General features: G+C 37.5%; 1 protein-coding gene across 1 annotated transcript in view; it reads right to left on the reverse strand.

The window, feature by feature from the left end:
• Positions 1-23427, reverse strand: part of SPMIP2 (sperm microtubule inner protein 2) — a 129430-nt gene that overhangs the window by 50593 nt on the left and 55410 nt on the right. The window contains exon 3 of the mRNA XM_058550276.1: positions 14682-14740. Within this exon, the coding sequence (XP_058406259.1) occupies positions 14682-14740 (59 nt within the window). The remainder of the gene's footprint in view (positions 1-14681; positions 14741-23427) is intronic.

Genomic DNA, 23427 nt, shown 5'->3' on the forward strand with positions numbered 1-23427 from the left:
GGAGAGATAAAAAATTTCCCAGACAAGCAAAAATTAAAGGAGTTTGTCAACAAGAAACCAGTGCTACAAGAAATGTTAAAGGGACTGATTTAAGGGGAAAAAAGAAGACTGCACATAGGAAAAATTATCTATTTCCATAATAAGAGGGTAATGGATACAAATGCACAAAAAAGAGGTTAGATATGCTATCAAAAACATAAAATTAGGGAGGAGGGGAATTAAAGAGTAGAGCTTTCAGACAGAGGTCAAACTAAAGAGACCATCAATTCTGTATAAAAGGAGAAAGGAACAGAGAAAGACTACTAAAACACTGAGAGAGGAAAAAAAGTTAAAAAATGGCAGTAAGTACATACTTATCAATAGCTACTTTATTTTTTTTAAGATATTTTAATTAATTTATTTTTTTACCCCCAAAGCCCCAGTAGATAATTGTATGTCATATCTGCACATCCTTGTAGTTGCGGTATGTGGGACGTGGCCTGAGCATGGCCAGAGAAGCAGTGCGTCGGTGCATGCCCGGGATCCAAACCCGGGCCGCCAGCAGTGGAGCGCACGCACTTAACTGCTAAGCCACGGGGCTGGACCTCAATAGCTACTTTAAACGTCAATGGATTAAATGCTCCAGTTAAAAGGCATAGGGTGGCTGATTGGATAAAACAACAAGACCCATATATATGCTGCATACAAGAGACACACTTCAGACCCAAAGACACTCACAAACTGAAAGTGAAGGGATGGAAAAAGATATTCCACGCAAATGGCAATGAAAAGAAAGCTGGGGTAGCAGTACTCATATCAGACAAAATAGACTTTAAAACAAAAACTGTAAAAAGAGACAAAGAAGGGCATTACATAGTGATCAAGGGAACAATCCAACAAGAGGATATAACACTTGTAAATATCTACGCACCCAATGTAGGTGCACCTAAATATATAAAGCAATTATTAACAGACATAAAAACAGAAATAGACAGTAACACAATAATAGTAGGGGACTTAAACACTTCACTTACACCAATGGATAGATCATCCAAACAGAAGATCAATAAGGAAACATTGGCCTTAAATGACACACTAGAACAGATGGACCTAGTAGATATATACAGAGCATTCCATCCAAAAACCGAAGAATACACGTTCTTTTCAAATGCACATGGAACATTCTCCACGATTGGTTACATATTAGGCCACAAAATAAGTCTCCATAAATTGGTCACATATTAGGCCACAAAACAAGTCTCCATAAATTTAAGACGACTGAAATAATACCAAGCATCTTTTCTGACCACAATGGTATGAAACTAGAAATCAACTATAGGAAGAAAATCAGAAAAGCCACAAATAGGTGGAGGTTAAACAAAATGCTACTGAACAACGATTGGGTCAAGGAAGAAATTAAAGGAAAAATCAAAAAATACCTGGAGACAAATGAAAATGAAAATACGACATGCCAGAATTTATGGGATACAGCAAAAATGGTTCTAAGAGGGAAGTTTATGGCAATACACGCCTATCTCAACAAAAAAGAAAAATCTGAAATAAATAATCTAACAAGGCACCTAAAGGAACTGGAAAAAGAAGAACAAACAAAGCCCAAAATCAATAGAAGAAGAGAAATAATAAAAATCAGAGGAGAAACAAATGAAATAGAGACCAAAAAAACAATAGAAAAAATTAATAAAACCAAGAGCTGGTTCTTTGAAAAGATAAACTAAATTGACAAACCTTTAGCTAGACTCGCCAATAAAAAAAGAGAGAAGGCACAAATAAGTAAAATCAGAAATGAAATAGGATAAATTACAACAGACACCTCAGAAATACAAAAGATTATAAGAGAATACTATGAAAAGGTATATGCCAACCAATTCGACAATCTGGAAGAAATGTATAAATTCTTAGAATCATACAACCTTCCAAAACTGGTTCAAGAAGAAATAGAGAATTTGAATACACCAATCACCAGTAAGGAGATCAAAACAGGAATCAAAAACCTCCCTAAACATAAAAGTCCAGGACCAGATGGCTTCCCTGGGGAATTCTACCAAACATTCAAAGAAGACTTAATACCTATCCATCTCAAACTCTTCCAAAAACTTGAGGAGGTGGGGAAGCTCCCTAACTCATTCTACGAAGCCGACATTACCCTGATACCAAAACCAGACAAGGACAACACAAAAATAGAAAATTACAGGCTAATATCACTGATGAACATCGATGCAAAAATCCTCAACAAAATACTAGCAAATCACATACAACAATGCATTAAAAAGATTATACGCCATGATCAAGTGGGATTTATTCCAGGTATGCAGGGATGGTTCAACATTCGCAAATCAATCAACGTAATACACCACATCAATAAAATGCAGAATAAAAATCACATGATCATCTCAATAGCTGTATAGAAAGCATTTGACAAGATACAGCATCCATTTATGATAAAAACTCTGAATAAAATGGGTATAGAAGGAAAGTGCCTCAACATAATAAAGGCCATATATGACAAACCCACAGCTAATATCATCCTAAATGGTGAAAGACTGAAAGCTATCCCTCTAAGAACAGGAACCAGACAAGGATGCCCACTGTCACCACTCCTATTTAACATAGTACTGAAAGTCCTAGCCAGAGCAATCAGGCAAGAGAAAGAAATAAAAGGGATCCAAATTGGAAAGGAAGAAGTGAAACTCTCACTATTTGCAGATGACATGGTTTTATACATAGAAAACCCCAAAGAATCCACCAAAAAACTTTTTAGAAGTAATAAACGAATACGGTAAATTGTAGGATACAAAATCAACATACAAAAATCAGTTGCATTTCTATACACTAACAACGAAGTCGCAGAAAGAGAAATTAAGAATACAATCCCATTTACAATTGCAACAAAAAGAATAAAATACCTAGGAATAAACTTAACCAAAGAGATGAAAGATCTGTACACTGAAAACTATAAAACATTGCTGAAAGAAATTGAAGAAGACACAAAGAAATCGAAAGATATTCCATGCTCTTGGATTGGAAGAATTAACATAGTTAAGATGTCCATACTTCCTAAAGCAATCTACAGATTCAATGCAATCTCTATCAAAGTTCCAACAACACTTTTCACAGAAATAGAACAAAGAATCCTAAAATTTATATGGAACAACAAAAGACCCTGAATAGCTAAAGGAATCCTGAGAAAAAAGAACAAAGCTGGAGGTATCACACTCCCTGATTTCAAAATATACTACAAAGCTATAGTAACCAAAACAGCATGGTACTGGCACAAAAGCAGACACACAGATCAACGGAATAGAATCGAAAACCCAGACATAAACCCCCACATCTATGGACAGCTAATCTTCGACAAAGGAGCCAAGAACATACAATGGGGAAAAGAAAGTCTCTTCAACAAATGGTGTTGGGAAAACTGGATAGCCACATGCAAAAAAAAAATGAAAGTAGACCCTTACCTTACACCATACACAAAAATCAACTCAAAATGGATTAAAGACTTGAATGTAAGACCTGAAACTATGAAACTTCTAGAAGAAAACATAGGAAGTACACTCTTTGACATCGGTCTTAGCAACATATTTTCAAGCACCATGTCTGACCAGGCAAGAGAAACAATAGAAAAAATAAACAAATGGGACTACATCAAACTAAAAACCTTCTGCACAGCAAAGCAAACCATCAACAAAACGAAAAGACAACCTAACAATTGGGAGAAGATATTTGCAAACCATACTTCTGATAAGGGCTTAATCTCCAAAATATATAAAGAACTCATGCATCTCAACAACAAAAAAACTAACAACCCAATTAAAAAATGGGCTGAAGACCTGAACAGATATTTCTCCAAAGAAGATATACAGATGGCCAACAGACACATGAAAAGATGTTCAAAATCATTAACTATCAGGGAAATGCAAATCAAAACTACAATGAGATATCACCTCATGCCCGTCAGAATGGCTATAATTAACAAGACGGGAAACAACACGTGTTGGAGAGGATGTGGAGAGAAGGGAACTCTCATACACTGCTGGTGGGAGTGCAAACTGGTGCAGCCACTATGGAAAACAGTATGGAGATTCCTCAAAAAATTAAGGATAGAACTACCATATGATCCAGCTATGCCACTGCTGGGTATTTATCCAAAGAACTTGAAAACACCAACACGTAAAGATACATGCACCCCTCTGTTCATTGCAGCATTATTCACAATAGCCAAGACTTGGAAGCAACCTAAGTGCCCATCAAGGGACGAATGGATAAAGAAGCTGTGGTATATATACACAATGGAATACTACTCAGCCATAAGAAACGATGAAATCCAGCCATTTGTGACAACATGGATGGACACTGAGGGTATTATGCAAAGTGAAATAAGTCAGAGGGAGAAGATCAAATACCATATGATTTCCTTCATTAAGTAGTAGATAATAACAACAACAAACAAACACATAGAGACAGAGATTGGATTGTTGGTTACCAGAGGGGAAGTGGCGAGGGAGGAGGGCGAAAGGGATAATTTGGCACATGTGTGTGGTGATGGGTTGTAATTAGTATTTGGGTGGTGAACATGATGTAATCTATGCAGAAATAGAAGTATAATCATGTACACCTGCAATTTATACAATGTTATAAACCAATGTTACTGCAATAAACAAAAAATTAAAAAAAAAAAGAGTCCTAGGATTTTCAGAATAGTAAACTAGCATTGCTTTCAACTTAAAGTCACCAGCTGCATTAGCCCCTAACAAGAGAGTCAGCCTGTCCTTTGTGGCTTTGAAGCCATGCATTGACTTCTCATCTCTAGCTATGAAAGTCCTAGATGGCATCTTCTCCCAATAGAAGGCTGTTTCATCTACACTGAAAATCTGTTGTTTAGTGTAGCCACCTTCATGAATTATCTTAGCTAGATCTTCTGGATAACTTACTGAAGCTTCTACATCAGCACTTGCTGCTTCACCTTGCACTTTTATGTTATGGAGATGACTTCTTTCCTTAAACCTCATGAACCAACTTCTACTGGCTTCAAACTTTTCTTCAGCAGCTTCCTCACTTCTCTCAGCCTTCGTAGAATTGAAGAGAGTTAACACCTTGCTCTGGATTGGGTTTTTGCTTAAGGTAATGTTGTGGCTGGTTTGATCTTCTATGCAGACCACTAACACTTTCTCCATATCAGCAGTAAGGCTGTTTTGCTTTCTTATCATTCCTTTGTTCACGGGAGTAGCACTTTTCATTTCCTTCAAGAACTTTTCCTTTGTATTCACAGCTTGACTGTTTGGTGCAAGAGGTCTAGCTTTTGGCCTATCTTGGCTTTCAACATGCCTTCCTCACTAAGCTTAATCATTTCTAGCTTTTGATTTAAAGTGAGAGACATGCAACTCTTCCTTTCATTTGAATACTTAAAGGCCATTTTAGGGTTATTAACTGGCCTAATTTCAATATTATTGTTTCTTAGGGAATAGGGAGGCCTGAGGAGAAGGAGAGAGACGGGAACGGCTGCTCGGTGGAGCAGTCAGAACACACACCACATTTATCGATTAAGTTTGCCCGCCATCTTTTATGGGCATGGTTTGTGGTGCCCCAAAACAATTACAATAGTAATATCAAAGGTCACTGATCGGGGGCCGGCCCCGTGGCTTGGTGGTTAAGTGCACGCGCTCCGATGCTGGTGGCCCGGGTTCGGATCCCGGGCGCGCACCGAGGCACCACTTCTCCGTCCATCCTGAGGCCGAGTCCCACATACAGCAACTAGAAGGATGTGCAGCTATGACATACAACTATCTACTGGGGCTTTGGGGGGAAAAATAAATAAATAAAATCTTTAAAAAAAAAAAAAGGTCACTGATCACAGATCACCACAAAAAATATAATAATAATAATAAAAAGTTTGAAATATTGTGAGAATTACCAAAATGTGACAGAGAGACCCAAAGTGAGCAAATGCTATTGGAAAAACTGCACCACTAGACTTGCTCAAACAGGGTTGCCACAAACCTTCAATTTGTTAAAAAAAAAAATGCATTATCTGTGAAGCACAATAAAATGAGGTATGCTTGTACCATGATCAGGACATGTTTATCACTTTACAAAATTGAATAGATAATAGTGAAATAAAAACAATCCAAACACCTGTGACATACCTTGTCCTGGTTTTTCTGTATTCTCATCGGTACATAAACTCTATTTGCCTGGGCCTAAAATTTCAGCTTATCTGTTTACTATTAGTTTGCAGTCCATGCTTGGATTTCATTGCCATAAACCATTTTGTTAGGCCCAGCAGCTGCTCTTTTGTTAACCCTGGTCTCCCGAGACAAGCTCTAAGAGCTACAGTTCTCATATCTGAAATGCTGAGAAATTATAGATGACAGGCCAGTGAGTTGACAGTGCCTCTTCCTTACACACTTTAGACATCAGTGTCTTTCATAAATTACACACAGACTAATTTGCAGTGAAGGGCCACATTCTGAAATGCACTGAATTTTTCCCCACCTGGGCATCAAGTGACAGCCTACTAAGTTTTCTTCTTAAGCAAAACAGCACTGTCTCCTTCAGCTAGCTTTTCTTTCAAAAACAGTTGGCATCTTATCCTTTGGCTTTAAATGCTCCATCCTGAGATGAGGAATATTCATTCATTCAACAAGAAACCTTTACACTCATCCTGCATCTCTCCTTTATGGCGCCTCCTACAATTAAATTATCTATCATATATTAGACTGTTTCTGTCCTGTCTCTTCTGATAGAATACAAGATAGGCAGGAATTACGTCTGTCTTGTTCACTCCCAAATCCTCAGGCTGAACATGGTGCCTCGCACATAGTTGGCAGTTGGATATTTATTGAATGGATAAATGGGCATCAACTGTCTATGTGGCATTGCAACAGTGACAACCATGGGAGGTTTGTTTTCTGACCTGACTACACATGCCTGAGAGCCCTCCTCTCTCACCACCCAGCTGAAGAAGAGGCTTTGGGGAGGAGGCTAGGGGAAAGGAAATGCAAAGACAGTTTTTACGTAATGCATCTAAAGGACCAAAGTAGGAATGGGTGCTGATGATCTCAAAAATAGCAGAACTCTGCTGCTTAATGCTCACGGAAATCCCTCCAATGTGCCAGACATTGACAGCCTTAAAAATAGAAAGCTGTCAAGATTTATGGATGTTTTGAGGAAAACAACTCCAAGAAAAAAGCACGCGTTTATGTACCAATTTATTTTTAAATAGTGACGGTCATTAAGTCTGTGCTAGTTTAACAACTGGCTTTGGCGGCATTTCATTATGGAATAAAATAGGCAATTTTCTACACACCGCCTAACTAATGCCCAAAACAGGCACACCTTACACCTACCTTTCTGTGTAAACAGAAAGCCCTGTTTATTCAAGTCAGTGAATATTTCTTTAGTACTAAAAGTCCTGGTTTGAGACAGAAATTTTTTCAACTTAGGAGCCCTAACTACTAAAATTCTAGTTGACTATTGCTATTTCTCCCATTTTATAATTAATTTTTATTCTTATCAAAATAAAATGCTTGTACATTTTACCTAATGTAATGCTAATTTTTTTCAACTTAATGAAATGATTTAGGTGCATGTACATAATACATAGAAATAATACTAAAAGGCTTATAATAAAAAAAACACTCCCCTTCTCTCCCTGCTCCTTGCCCCAAGTTCTCTTCTCCAACAGCAACCACTTTTTAGCTCATTTGGTCTTCTGGAATTTAACCCAATATTTTATACAATAAACTCTCTGGAGCCCCTGCTTGTCCTGCTCCTATCTGAATCGAGAGTTCTCTAGACTGCTGCATGGCTACACTCCTGGTAATTTCCCTTAACGCCTGCCACCTTTGTTGGGTCTCTTGTTTCTTGGATTGTATTTCTTTTTCTTTCCTTGATTTGTCCCCATTTCTTGCTAGATAATATTCTCTGGTTGCTTCCTAGGAAAAAATGCTTTGAGGTGCTTTTTTTTTTTTTTTTTTTTTTTTTTAGTACGCACGTGTCTGAAAATGTCTTTTTTCTACCTTCCCACTATATTGTTTGGCTGGGTATAGAATTCTAGGTTGAAAGTCATCTTGTGTCAGACATACAAGTCATTGCCCCATTGTCTTCTAGAGTCCAATATTGCTGTCAAGGTATGATACTCTATTGATTCCTGATCCTTTGTATATATCCTAGTTTTCCTCTGGAAGGCTTTAGAATTGTCTCTTCATCCTGGTATAATGAAGTTTCACAGTGATATGCCTTGATGTAGGTTTTTTTTTTAATTTGCTTTCATAAAGTCTTTCAATCTGGAAATTCATGTTATTCTCTTCTGAGAAATTTTCTTGTATAATTGAGTTCCTTACTTCTGTTTTCTCTGATCTCTTTTTAGATGTCTTATTAGTCTAATTTAATTTTAACTGATTTCTTATTTTCATATTTTTTTCTTTCTTCTTTTCCATCTCTTGAACTTTTTGTTCTACTTTCGGGAGATTAACTCAGCTATATAGTATGGAATTTCTATCCTATACTGAATCTCTATACTGATTATTTTTAGCTAACAATATAATGTGAATTTTAATAGATGCATTTTGCTACACTATTTCAACATACTTCATTTATTTAACTAATAGATAACATTTATTAATAGATTTGTTCAGGATAGTCTCCATTTAGTCTGTTGTCCACATGACCCATTCAATTAGCTTCCTATTTCACTCTCAAAATTGTCCTGTTTTGGGTGATAAAAATTATATGGTCACACTATTTATTGAGTATTGAGTATGTACCAAGTATTGTTCTAGGTGCTATATATGTAACAACACATCTGCACAACAACCCAGTAGAGTAGATTCTGTTACCATCATTTCACAGATTGGGAAACTGAGGCATAAATAGTTTAAATAACTTGTCCAGGGTCACAGCTACTAGGTGGTGAATCTGGGACTTGAACTTTAGAGCCCTTGCTCTGAATCACTGTACAGATACTGCTTTATAACTGCCTACAATCCCCTATTTGAGGGATATTAGGTTATTTCTGACTTTGTATTACGGCAAACACTGTTGGGCTTTCTTTTAACTAAACCTTTGTGTATCTCCTCGGGAAGGATAAATTCCTAGAGAACCAGCTTTCTTGATTCTCAATTCAGCATTCTTTCAACTATGCCATGCTGTGCCCCTCTTGAGGATGGGTGCTGACTAACAAATCCTGCAATTATGAAAACACGGACAACAAGAAAGTAACTTGGGAGAGACAACACTCTGAAAAGAGCTGTGTATCTGTGACCCTCCAAGTAAATGAAAAGTTAGGGAAGGTTGGAGTTAATTCTGATTCTTTAAAACTCATGTTGCTCGGGCCGGCCCCGTGGCTTGGTGGTTAAGTGCGCGCGCTCCGCTGCTGGTGGCCCAGGTTCGGATCCCAGGCGCGCACCAACGTACCGCTTCTCCGGCCATGCTGAGGTCGCGTCCCATGTACCGCAACTAGAAGGATGTACACCTATGACATACAACTATCTACTGGGGCTTTGGAGGTGGGAAACTCATGTTGCTCTTCTCTTCATGGTTGACATTGTTTGGTTGTCCTTACCTTGGAATTTGCAGCCTCCTTGACACCAACTTCCCCTCCCCCCACCATCTACTGACGATGGCTGTCCATAAGAACTTGAGTATTCCTTAAAACATTATTCCTAAGACAAATCTATAAATTGGCAAATAAGTGGCAAATATCAAGGGCCCTGGTTGGCAAAGAGGCAACTTTGTTGTGACCTTAGGTCAGAGGCATGTCAGTAGCTCCTTTCTTGAAAGATGTTTGCCTGTAAATAACTCTGTTGATTTCATAATCTCAGCAAGTCTTTCATTTGTATGGATAAAAAATTCCCCCAAGTAGGCAGCCAGAGATTTTCCTAAAATGTTCCTTCTAAACCCAGCTTAAATTTCCTCTCTCTCAGGAAGTCCTCATGATGTGAGATTCTCTGACCTGAACTCTACCAATTGGAGCTATTATGAGCACAAGAAGAACTGGGATTTGTCTTTTATATCTGATTCAGCAAATATGTTTTGAGTGCCCATATATGCCAAGCACTGTGTTAAATGTATGGAAGCGAAAAAGAAAACAAGATACCTCCATGCCCCATAATCTTCGGTAAAGGTGTGTGGCTTCTACAGATTTCACTTACTTAAAACAAAACAAAAAGCCCTGCCAATTCACTGTTTGCAATGCATTCCGTTATGACCTCTTTTAATCTGACTGTAAACTGTTCCTCCATTTCCTATCTGTGCTTTTTAGTCTTCTTGTTGAAATTAGAAATACTGTATGTGTGTATTGGAAAATATCCAATTGCAAACAGGAGAAACTGTATGAAAATGAATTAAGCATTGGATCACATATCTAGTGAAGCTTAAGATATTTAAAACAAGAGACTGTTTCCTTTAATTCAAAGAAAAAAGAGTTAACCCACACCCAGTTACTGTAGTCAATCTCCATCAATGTATATTGTATTGAAATCTTCTGTTTACATCTCTGCCCTGAAAGTCTGTGAGCTATCTGAGAGTAAGGACCCTGCTTACTAATTTTTAAATTCTGAGCACCTGGCACAGAACAGGTTTTCCTTTCATGTTTGTTGAAGTATATACTGGTCTTTAAGACGCAATAAATTGTACACCCACCATTGGTTTAATAACAGCTTTACATGGGAGGAAAAAAAGGCACTACATTTGTACACCACATTTGTAAACAACTATTATAAAACACATCCTGATTTCAAGAAAGTTAAAATGTAAAAAGCATGCCTCAGAATGGAGGAAATCCTGTAATTGTCCTGTACTGGACTTCTGGTCTCAAAAACAGAGTGGACTCTTGCCTCCATTATGTCAGCAGACAAAAATTCTTCAGCACTGGTTGTATTGATTCAAATCATTCTACTCTTTCTACAGTGCTTTTTCTGAGACCGTTGATAATTTCCAAATATTTGCCTGTTATTGTTTTCTTGGATTTCCTATTCCTTGTATTAAACCCTCCTCTTTGAAATTCTTCACTGGCTTTTATAGCCTCCTATTGTCTTGAAGGCCCTACCTCTAAAGCTCCTTTGCTCCTTCAGTGGCTCTCATTTGTCTTGTCCTCAATGTGGGCACCCTACCAAGGTTCAGTCCCTTTCTTTTCTCAATCTTCACTAGTGGTTCTCAACCCTGGCTGCTTGTCGGAATCACTTGGAGACCCCTTTAAAAATGCCCAAGCCCAGATCCCAACCCAAATCAATGGAATCTGTCAATTTGGATTGAAATATTAGCTCTGCGACCCTTGTTCATGTAATTTAGCCTCTGAAATCCAATTCCTTCACCTGTAAAATTAAGGTAATGTTAAAATCTGCTTCATCAGATTGCTGACTACATTCTTACTCCCCATGATTACAGCAAATCTCGTCTCCTCTTCTCCCCATTTATTTAAAGCCTATGTTTCTTTGAAACCTCAACTCAAATCCTTTCTCCTTCTCACAGCCCTTCATAATCACAATTTATTTGATTGTTTACAAAGCACACTGAAAACTCAAAGGATAGGCCTGTTAAAAATGAAAGTCTCCTAGCCGAGCTTTCTGCAACTGTTCTGTCATCTTGCAATTCTTTCTCCACACAGCACTCTAACATTTGAGTGAGCGTTAAAAAAAATTCTAATCATGTTGCTTCCTATTTTAAATCTTCCAATGAATTCTCTTTGTTCTTAAGTTCAATTCCAAATTCTCTAACCTGGCCACAAGGTTCTACAAAATCTGACCATCATCTTGCTACCCTCTCATTGTTTTCTGGAGTCCAGCTGCACTGGTCCTGACTGGATATGCTCTTTCCCTCCTCTGGGCCTTGCTTATGCCATTCCCTTGGCCAGAAATGGTCTTCATGCTCACCTTTTTGAAGTCAGCTTAGTAATTACTTCCTTGGTGGACACTTCTCTGACCCTCAGTCAGGGCAGATGCCCCTTGTAAAACCTTCTCTTTACACCCCATAAATACGCTTTGTAATGAAGTGTTTTATAGTGAACTGGATGGAATAGTGCAAGATATTAACTTTTTCTTAATATACTTCTATGTTACTTGATTTGTTGCTGCAAGCATGAATTATATTAGTCATTTAAAAAAATTATAGGGGCCAGCCCCGTGGTGTAGTGGTTAAGTTTGCACTCTCCATTTTGGCAACCTGGTTCACAGGTTCACATCCCAGGCGCAGACCTACACACTGCTTATCAAGCCATGGTGTGGCAGGTGTCCCACATATAAAGTAGAGGAAGATGGGCATGGATGTTAGCCCAGGGCCAATCTTCCTCAGTAAAAAAATTAAATTAAATTAAAATTAAAATATTCTAAAAAAAAAAAAAAAAAAGAGGAGGAGAGGCAACAGATGTTAGCTCAGGGCTAATCTTCCTCACCAAAAAAATTAAATTAAATTAAAATTATAATATTCTAAAAAAAAATAAAAGAGGAGGAGAGGCAACAGATGTTAGCTCAGGGCTAATCTTCCTCACAAAATATAATAATAATAATAATAAAATAAAAATAATTATAAAAAAGGGGGCCTGCACTGTGGCCGAGTGGTTAAAGTTCCCCGTGTTCTGCTTTGGTGGCCCAGGTTCGTGGGTTCGGATCCGGGGTGCCGACCTACTCCACTCGTCAGCCATGCTGTGGTGGGATCCCACGTACAAAATAGAGGAAGACTGGCACAGATGTTAGCTCAGGGCTAATCTTCCTCAAGCAAAAAAAGAGGAAGATTGGCAACAGATGCTGGCTCAGGGTGAATCTTCCTCAACAAAACAAAACAAAATTATTAAAAAGCATGAAAAACAGTATAATGTTTTGTAAAAGTCATACAGTTGTCTAATATCTCTCACTTCTCCTAGAATACGAATTCCAAGAAGAGCATACAGTGGATCTGTCTTGTTCACCACTCTGACCCCAGAATCTAGCACTGCTTCAACCACAGGAGAGGCTAGATTTATTGAGCAAATGCTGTTGACTGAGGAGGACAGAACACCAAAACTGGGAAGCTAAGTACAACATTGCCCAAGAAGGAGACGGCCCTCAGTCCTACTGAGAAAAGGCAAAGGAGTGGGGCACACCTGCACCTGTCTGAGTCACGGTCCTATTCAAGAACATCCTCCCAGCCCAAGAGTCAGGTAGGAGGGCTTTTAAGCAGTGGATGTGCTTAGAGTCTCAAGAGGGAGGCAGCATTCACGTTATTGGCATCAGACTAGTTAAAAATAGGACCTGGGCCAGAGGCTACAGGCAAATCTAAGGGGGTATCATTATACTTTAAAAATTTTTTGAAATTTTCTAGTTAAAATTTTCTAATTATAATTGTCTTCATTATGAATTTGGCACTCAACACAGGCAGATTGGTTTTGTAATTTATATATGTATATATCTCAAATTGAATCCACAATTCCCTAAATACAAGGTGTTTTTCATAAATGTTTGACCTCACGACCTGATATAATCCATATCATATTCCCTAGAAATGAATGTAGCCAACATTCTTTTATCCAAGGAAAATGTTCAAAGCATCAATATTTCTCAGATACTTCCTAACAAGTTTTTTATGTCTAAATAAATGCAGCAAATTTTCACACTTATCACCAATGCTTGTTGAAGTTTATTTGATTTTCAATGGCCTTTAATGGATTTTTTTTTTGCTTGGAAATATTTGACAGGGCATTTGTAAATAGATGCCTGCAATGTATCTGAACCGATGAAGTGGAATATTTTAATGAGAACATGTTCTTTGCATGCAATAAATTGTAACTATTTCTCTATTTTTTTAAACATAGGATATGCTTTTAAGTTACAAGAACTGCCCAATGAGATCTTTTGTTGTCCCGGCATTGTTGTAGTAACTAATAAGCTTTTGACATGGGGTTTAAGGGCTTGTCTCTTTTTGGTGCAGTTTATGTTGTTGTGGTATAGCAGAAAGAAACTAAAATTCATTGATTTTGCACATAGTAATAGCTGTGTCCTTCAAAAACTAAAAATGAGATGAAATAGACTCCAAAAACTCCCACCACCAAAAATCTAAGGATAACAAAGACATTATTGAATCTCCAGTCTTGTAAGAACAATGATGATTGATTCTCTTCCCTCTTAGGAATCTGAATTATATGTTACATCTAGATGACAAGCCTAGGTTTTGCTCTTTTCCTGTAATTTAACATACCTTGAGCTAGATATGTTAATTTAGGCTAGAGCCTGTCTTAAGATAGCATGAATTCAAGCTGTTGTGTGACTTCAGTAGGATTACGTCTATTAACCAAGGTTATCCATTATGATGGTTTCTAGGCCCACAGCATGAAGTGAGTTTTTTTTAACCAAAAAAATTATATTGTTGTTTTTCCACAGAAAGAATTATTTATATAGTTAAAGCTACCTTACTCATCCAGTTGCTATTCTTAATAGCTACAGGCTGGTTCTCTTTTTCTCCACTATATTCTAACAGTCACTTACTCTATCCTTGCTTTGTTCCTTTCTTCCCCTTAATTAAAACCTAGTAGATAGTGAAAATTTTATAAGTTTTTATTAGGAATAAAAATTCATAATTTTACAAAGACATCTACATGAAATAAAAAGAAATAAATGGTAATATACTTAAAAGTTAAAAAAATTAACCCTGTTACTAATTTAGGAAGGAAACACATGAGTTAATTGATTTAAAATGTATTATAACGTGCTTACCATGGGTTTTGGTATCTGTGGCTTATTTTATCAATAGCAGCTTGACTTAGTTCTCCATACTGTAAAAAGAAGAAAATTAATGTACCCTAATTCCAGGGTAAATTGGCACCAAGATGTATAACAGTCTACATTCCTAATCAAAAAGGAAGTCAGGTTGGGAAATTAAACAGGAAATACTAAATTTAGTTAATAGAAGATAGTCTTTTGATTCTTGAACTGAGAGAAAAAAGTACAAGAAGTAAAACAAATATGATCCTATGTGCTTTACTTTCCTTCTCTGTAAAAGGACAGGCATTAGGTAGCAAGAAGCATGTAGTCCATGACCTCTAAGCTCCTTTCTGTCTTTAGGATTCCCTGTCTAAATAAGCAAGCATTCTAAACTACTACTTATTATTCAAACTTGAACATTTTAGCTCTTTTCACTTCACCTTATCTTCACATAATTAAAAATGTGGTGGTAATGACGTAGGAAAGAGCTGGCATATAGACAGCCTGTGGTAAATCGTAGCTCTGAACACTCCTTTCAGAAAGCATAATTTGAACTATTTGTAAATAGCTGGTGACATCAGCATCATGGCAGAGTGAGATGTTCCCTTAGTCTCTCCCCCTTAAGTTACAACTAAATGGACATTCATTAACCAGCAGAGGATTGCCTGCACAGCGCGACAGGACTTCTGAGAGATCCACACAGCCATATGTCTGAAGGTGGGTGGACTGGATCCCCAGGAGGTAGTGGAACTAGGTGATTGCATCCCTCCCCCTTCCCAGGGGCAGTGAGCCAGGTCGTGGATCCTCACACAGTGGCCAGTGCAACTGTAAAATGAGGCGGGGACAGCCTGGCCTATGGGAACTCTTTCAGAGTTGTAAATGGGCCCATGGGAGTGCCCACCATGCTGTGGTAGCTCTGCCGGTGGGAACACTCTGCACCAAGTGACAGCTCAGCACCTGGGAAGGTGCCTACCCACTGAGCACAGTGCAGGCAAGAAGGTGCCCCACCTGCTCAAAAGGCACACCCACCCACGGAGCACAGCAGCCCATGGAATCCACCAAGTGGCAGCTCAGTCCCCACGTGGGTGCCCCTTCCCCCTAGTGTAGTGCAGGCGAGAAAGCACCCTGCCTACCCAGAAGGCACTCTCTGCCCATGGAGCACAGCATCCCATGGGACCTACTGAGTGGCGGCTCAGCTCCTTCATAGATGCCCCTCCTGTCTAGCACAATGGCTCAGCCAGTCCTCTGCTGAGCACAGAGGCCCTGCCTGTGGTGCCTGATCTACCCACCCAGTGCAGAGGCCCTGCCCATGTGAGCACAACCTGCAGAGTGGCTGCGGCCAGCCCATGCAAACACAGAGTAGCCATACCCATGCAACTTCCAGCAGGTGGAGCAGAATCAAAAAACACAGCTCCTGCTCCCCCCTAGCAGTAGCAGGTGGAATCTGCAACCTGACATTACCATAAATGCACCAGCAAAGAATCAATTCATCAAATGCCATGAAGAACTACAGTAACACTTCAGAGCAGAAGGAAAATGACAAATCTCCAGAAACGAATCCTGAAGTCACAGAAATTTAGGATCTAAATGACAGAGAATCCAAAATAGTTGTCATAAAGAAACTCAATGAGTTACAAGAAAACTCAGAAAGACAGTTCAATGAGCTCAAGAATGAAATTAATGAACAGAAGGAATACTTCACCAAAGATAGTGAAGCTCTAAAAAAAAACCAATTCTTGATATGAAGAACAAAATTAATGAGATAAAAAATAATCTAGAAACCATAAAAAATAGAGATGATGTTATGGACGACAGAATTAGTGAGTTAGAGGACAGAAATATAGAAATGCTTCAGGTAGGAGAGAGAACTAATATGTTTTTTAAAATGAAGGAATTCTTCAAGAAATATATAACTCAATTAGGAAAAGTAACATAAGGCTTATAGGTATTCCAGAGGGAGAAGAGTGGAGGAAAGGAGCAGAGAGCTTGTCCAAAGGAATAATAGCTGAGAACTTCCCAAACCTGGGGAAGGAACTGGACTTACAAATACATGAAACCAATAGAACTCCCAATTACATCAATGCTAAAAGACCTTCTCCAAGGCAAAAAATAATAAAACTGGCAAAAGTCAATGACAAAGAAAAAATATTAAGAGCAGCAAGGCAGAAGAAAATAATCCACAAAGGAATCCCTATCAGGCTTTCAGCAGATTTCTCAGCAGAAACCTTAGAAGCTGGGAGAGAATGGAATGATATATTCAAAATACTGAAAGACAAAATCTTTCTGCCAAGAATACTCTAGCAAGCAAAACTACCCTTCAGATATGATGGAGAAATAAAAGCTTTCCCAGATAAACAAATGCTAAGGGAGATCATCACCACTAGGCCTGCCTTACAAGAAACATTGAAAGGAGCCCTCCCATCTGAAACTAGAAAGCAAAAGTTTATAAAACCTTGAGCAGGAAGATAAATAGACAGGTAGAATCAGAAAATTGAAGCTCTGTATCAGAATAGATTAGTAAACATCTAATTATAACATAAAAGATAAAGATAAGGAAAGCATCAAAAATAACTAAACACTTCAATTTAGTCACAAACTCACAACACAAAAAAGAATAATTTGTGACAACAACTCAGAAGGGGAAGAGATAAGAGATGGAACCTGCTTAGACTAATGGAGATGAGAGGCTACCAGAAAATGGACTATCTCATCTACGAGATCTTTTATACAAACCTCATGGTAACCACTAAACAAAGAATCAGAATAGAGCCACAAATCATAAATAAAGAGAAAACTGAGAAAACCATCACAGAAAACCACCAAACTGAAATGGCAGTCAGAAATACAAGGGAAGAGAAACAATTGAAATATAGAATAACTGGGAAACAAGAAATAAAATGGCAGTATTAAGCCTTTATAAATCAATAATCACTCTAAATGTAAATAGATTTAATTTTCCAATCAAAAGACAGAGTGGGGGCTGGCCCCATGGCCTAGTTGTTAAGTTCAGCACGCTCCACTTTGGCAGCCCAGGTTTGGTTCCCAGGGGTAGACCTACGCCACTCGTTGGTGGCCATGCTGTGATGGCAACCCACAAACAAAGTATCAGAAGAATGGCACAGATGTTAGCTCAGGGTGGATCCTCATCAAGCAAAAAGAGGAAGATTGGCAACAGATGTTAGTTCAGAGTAAATCTTCCTCAGCAGAAAAACAAAAAGACACAGAGTGGCTGGATGGATTAAAAAACAAGACCCAACAATCTACTGCCTCCAGGAAACACATCTCAGCTCTAAAGACACACATAGGCTCAGAGTGAAGGGATGGAAGATGATACTTCAAGCAAATGGCAAGCAAAATAAAGCAGATATTGCCGTACTTATATCAGACAAAGCCAACTTCAAGATAAAAAAAACAATGAGAGACAAAGAGGGGCCATCTATAATGATAAAAGGGACATTCCACCAAGAAGACATCACACTTATGAATATATATGCATCTAACACAGGAGCACCAAAGTATAGAAAGAAACTACTACTACAGCTAAAGGGAGAAATTGACAGCAACACAATAATAGTAGGGGACCTCAACACCACACTTACATCAATGGGTAGATCATCCAGACAGAAAGTCAACAAAGAAACAGTGGCTTTAAATGAAACACTAGACCAGATGGACTATATATATATATATATATAAGATTCCATCCAAAAACAGCAGAATACACATTCTTCTCAAGTGCACATGGAACATTCTCAAAGATAGACCATATGTTGGAAAACAAGGCAAGCCTCAATTAATTTAAGAAGACTGAAATCATATCAAGCATCTTTTCTGATCACAATGCTATGAAACTAGAAATCAACCACAAGAAAAAAGCTGAGAAAGTCAGAAATATGTGGAGACTAAACACCATGCTACTAAACCACCATTGGATCAATGAAGAAATCAAAGGAGAAATCAAAAAATACCTGGAGACAAATGAAAATGAAAATATAACATACCAACTCTTATGGGATGCAGCAAAAGTGGTTCTAGGAGGGAAATTTATAGCAATACAGGCCCACCTTAACAAGCAAGAAAAATCTCAAATAAGTAATCTTAAACTACATCTAATAGAACTAGAAAAAGAAGAAGAAACAAAGCCCAAAGTCAGCAGGAGGAGGGAAATAATAAAAATTAGAGCAGAAATGAAATGAAATACAGACAAAAAAAAGCAGTAGAAAGGATCAATGAAACTAAGAGCTGGTTCTTTGAGAAGATAAGCAAAATTGACCATCCCTTAGCCAGACCCAATAAAAAAAAGAGAAGGCTCAAATAAATAAAATTAGAAATGAAAGAGGAGAAATTACAACAGATACCACAGAAATACAAACGATTATAAGAGAATACTATGAAAAACTATATGACAACAAATTGGATAATCTAGACAAAGTGGATAAATTCTTAGACTCTTACAACCTCCCAAAACTGAATCAAGAAAAAATAGAGAATCTGAATAGACCAATCACAAGTAAAGAGATTGAAACAGGAATTTAAAACCTCCCAAAAAACAAAAGTCCATGACCAGATGGCTTCTCCAGAGAATTCTACCAAACATTCAAAGAAGATTTAATACCTATCCTTCTCAAACTATTCCAAAAAATTGAAGAAGATGGAATGTTTCCTAACTAATTCTATGAGGCTGATATTACCCTGATACCAAAACCAGACAAGGACAATACAAAGAAGGAAAACTACTGGCAAATATCGCTGATGAACACTGATGCAAAAATCCTCAACAAAATATTGGCAAACCAAGTAGAGCAATACATTAAAAGGATCATACACCATGATCAAGCAGGATTTATACCAGGGACACAGGGATGGTTCAATATCTTCAAATCAATCAATGTGATCCACCACATTAACATAATGAGGAATAAAAATCACACGATCATCTCAATAGATGCAGAGAAAGCATTTGACAAGATCCCACATTGATTTATGGTTAAAAACTCTTAGTAAAATGGGTGTAGAAGGAAAGTACCTCAACATAATAAAGACCATACATGACAAACCCACAGCCAACGTCATCCTTCATGGTGAAAAACTGAAAGCTATCCCTCGAGAACAGGAAGAAGACAAGGGTGCCCACTCTCGCCACTCCTATTCAACATAGTACTGGAGGTTTTCGCCAGAGCAATTAGGCAAGAAAAAGAAATAAAAGCTATCCAAATTGGAAAGGAAGAAAACTCTTGCTGTTTGGCGACAACAAGAGTCTATGTATAGAAAACCCTAAAGAATCCATCAGAAAACTCTTAGAAATAATCACAACCACAGCAAAGTTTCAGGGTACAACAACAACTTACAAAAATCAGTTGCATTTCTATATACTAATAACAAACCAGGAGAAAGAGAAGTCAAGAATACAATCCCATTTACAATCACAGCAAAAAGAATAAAATATCTAGGAATAAATTTAACCAAGGAGATGAGAGACCTATACACTGAAAACTATAAGACATGACTGAAAGAAATTGAAGGAGACATAAAGAAATGGAAAGATATTCCCTGTACATGGATTGGAAGAACAAACATAGTTAAAATGTTCATATTACCTAAAGCAATCTACAGATTCAATGCAATCTCAATCAGAATCCCAATGGCATTCTTCATGAAAAGAGAACAAAGAATCCTAAAATTTATATGGAACAACAAAAGACTCCAAATAGCCTAAACAATCCTGAGAAAAAAGAAGAAAGCTGGAGGCACAACAATCCCTGACTTCAAAATATACTACAAAACTATAGTAATCAAAAAAGCATGGTAGTGGCATGAAAACAGATACATAGATCAATGGAACAGAATTGAAAGCCCAGAAATAAAACCACATCACTATGGACAGCTAGTCATCAACAAAGGAGCCAAGAACATACAATGGAGAAAGGAAAGGCTCTTCAATAAATGGTGTTGGGAAAACTGGAGAGCCACGTGCAAAGGAATGAAAGTAGACCATTATCTTACACCATGGACAAAAATTAACTCAAAATAAATTAAAGACTTGAATATAAAACCTGAAACCATAAAACTTCTAGAAGAAAATATAGGTAGTACACTCTTTGACATTGGTCTTGGCAGCATCTTTTTGAATACCATGTCTACTCAGGCAATGGAAACAAAAGAAAAAATAAACAAATGGGACTACAATGGACTAAAAATCTTCTGCAAGGCAAAGGAAACCATGAACAAAATGAAAAGACACCCACCAACTGGGAGAAAATATTTGCACATCATATATCCAACAAAGGGTTAATTTCCAAAATATATAAAGAACTCACACAACTCAACAACAAAACAACCTAATCAAAAACATACAGAGGATATGAACAGACATTTTTTCCAAAGAAGGTATACAGATGGCCAACAGGCACATGAAAAGATGTTCCACATCACTAATTATTAGGGAAATGCAAATACAAACTACAATGAGATATTACCTTACACCTGTCAGTCAGAATGGCTATAATTACTAAGACAAAAAATAACAAATGATTTCTCAAAAAATTAAAAATAGAAATACCATATGATCCACCTGTTTCACTACTGGCTAATTACCTAAAGAACATGAAATCAATAATTCAAAGAGATTTATGCATCCCTGTGTTCACTGCAGAATTATTCACAATAGCCAAGATGTGGAAGCAACTCAAATGCCCATCAGCTGATGAATGGATAAAGAAGATGTGGTAAATACAACGGAATACTACTCAGCTATTAAAAAAAGACAAAATCATCCCATTTGCAAAGTCATGGATGGATCTTGAGGGTATTATGTTAAGCGAAATAAGCCAGATAGAGAAAGACAAACACCGTATGGTTTCACTCATATGTGGAAGATAAACACACGGATAAAGAGAACAGATTAGTGGTTACCAGAGGGGAAGGGGGTTGGGGGGGTGGGCGAAAGGGGTAAAGGGGCACATATGTATGGTGACAGATAAAAATTAGACCATTGATGGTGAGCATGATGCAGTCTATATAGAAATTGATATATAATAATGTACACCTGAAATTACACAATATTAACCAATATGACCTTAAAAAAAATTGAAAAAAATATATCAATAAATATTTGGTAGCTTAGAACCCATTGCCACGTAAAAAAATAATCCCCACACCTTCTCATATACATTGAAGTTATCTATTATTGCTGAATAAATGACTGCTATATACTGGCTCCTTTTCCCTAGGAACTAGTCAATAGATGGTACATCTTACGAATAAGCACGAAAATAGAGGTGTCAAATTTATGTTGAATTTTCCATACTAGGGTTGGGAAACAATGGCACGGACTATCAAAAGTATTTCACTTCAGTTTTGGAATGTATTTTTTACTTACATTGATGTGGGATGCTCTGTATTCACAACATCTCAAAAAGTAGCAAAATCATGTCATAATTGCAACATCAGAGGAATTACCTAGTACTTTTTTTTAATCTTCCCTTTTTTCTTCCTTTTCCCTCAAGCTTTGGTTTAGAATGATTTTCTTGATCAAGTGTTTCAGAGTTATTTGTGTCGGGAAAGTAGATCTAGTAAGTCATTGTCTCAGGGATGAAGACCTGAAACTTTGATCACTTCTAGCTCTTTAATGTCCACTTATAAAATAAATAAACAAAGGAAGGGACAAGATAAACAAGATTTAAATGCAAGTTTGACCCATTATTCCATAGAAAATTTGAAAAGTGATAATCTGTATACAGTCATGCACTGCATAATGATGTTTTGGTCAACAACGGGCTGTATATACGATGGTGGGCCCATAAATTAGTACCATATAACCTAGGTGTGTAGTAGGCTATACCATCTAGGTTTGTGTAGGTACACTCTATGATGTTCACACAAGGATGAAATTGCCTAACGACACATTTCTCACAACGTATCCCCGTTGTCAAGCAACTCATGGCTGTATAATGGTAAGATCATGCCATGACTTTGTTTCTCAATTGATTTCTGATATGTGATTCCCTAAAAATTGACCTTATCAATTGACTTATAAATAATTTTGTTATCAGCTTTTGCACAAATTTTCTAGGACTTGGACAATCTTCTTTGATTTTCATTCCCATTTTTAATAATCAAAAATTGTATCACCTTAACCAGAAAGACTTTTCTTAGAAACAAACAGATTCTTTTCTGCTCCCCATTTCTCCTATAGCTATCAGTGTATAATGTCATAAAAAATTTATCTAAAATAAGCTGGTCTTTTTCTATCTTAATTTGTTAATGAAAGCCATCATGATTTATTTGGACGGACATGCTCACTGTGGTGTTAAATCTAATGAAATTCAGAATCGAAAAGATTTTTTTTTTTTTTGGTGAGGAAGATTAGCTCTGAGCTAACATCTGTTGCCAATCTTCCTCTTTTTGCTGAGGAAGATTGGCCTTGAGCTAACATCCATGCCCATCTTCCTCTATTTTGTGTGTGGGACGCCTGCCACAGCATGGCTTGATGAGTGGTGCATAGGTCTGCGCCCAGCATCCGAACCCATGAACCCCGGGCCACTGAAGTGGAGTGCGTGAACTTAACCACTTAGCCAACAGGCCAGCCCAAAAAGATAATTTTTTTACTGGTCAGTTGTTCATAAGAGTAAACAAAAGACAGATTAAAAAATTAATTCAACATCTTCATAGAAACAGGTAACAACTGATTAGTATATTCTCTGTTTTAAGGAAAGCAGTGACAATCTCTACAATTATTTTCAATGTTTTCAACTAGCAA

Source organism: Diceros bicornis, chromosome 11 (assembly GCF_020826845.1).
Source record: "Diceros bicornis minor isolate mBicDic1 chromosome 11, mDicBic1.mat.cur, whole genome shotgun sequence".
Classification (NCBI taxonomy): domain Eukaryota; kingdom Metazoa; phylum Chordata; class Mammalia; order Perissodactyla; family Rhinocerotidae; genus Diceros; species Diceros bicornis.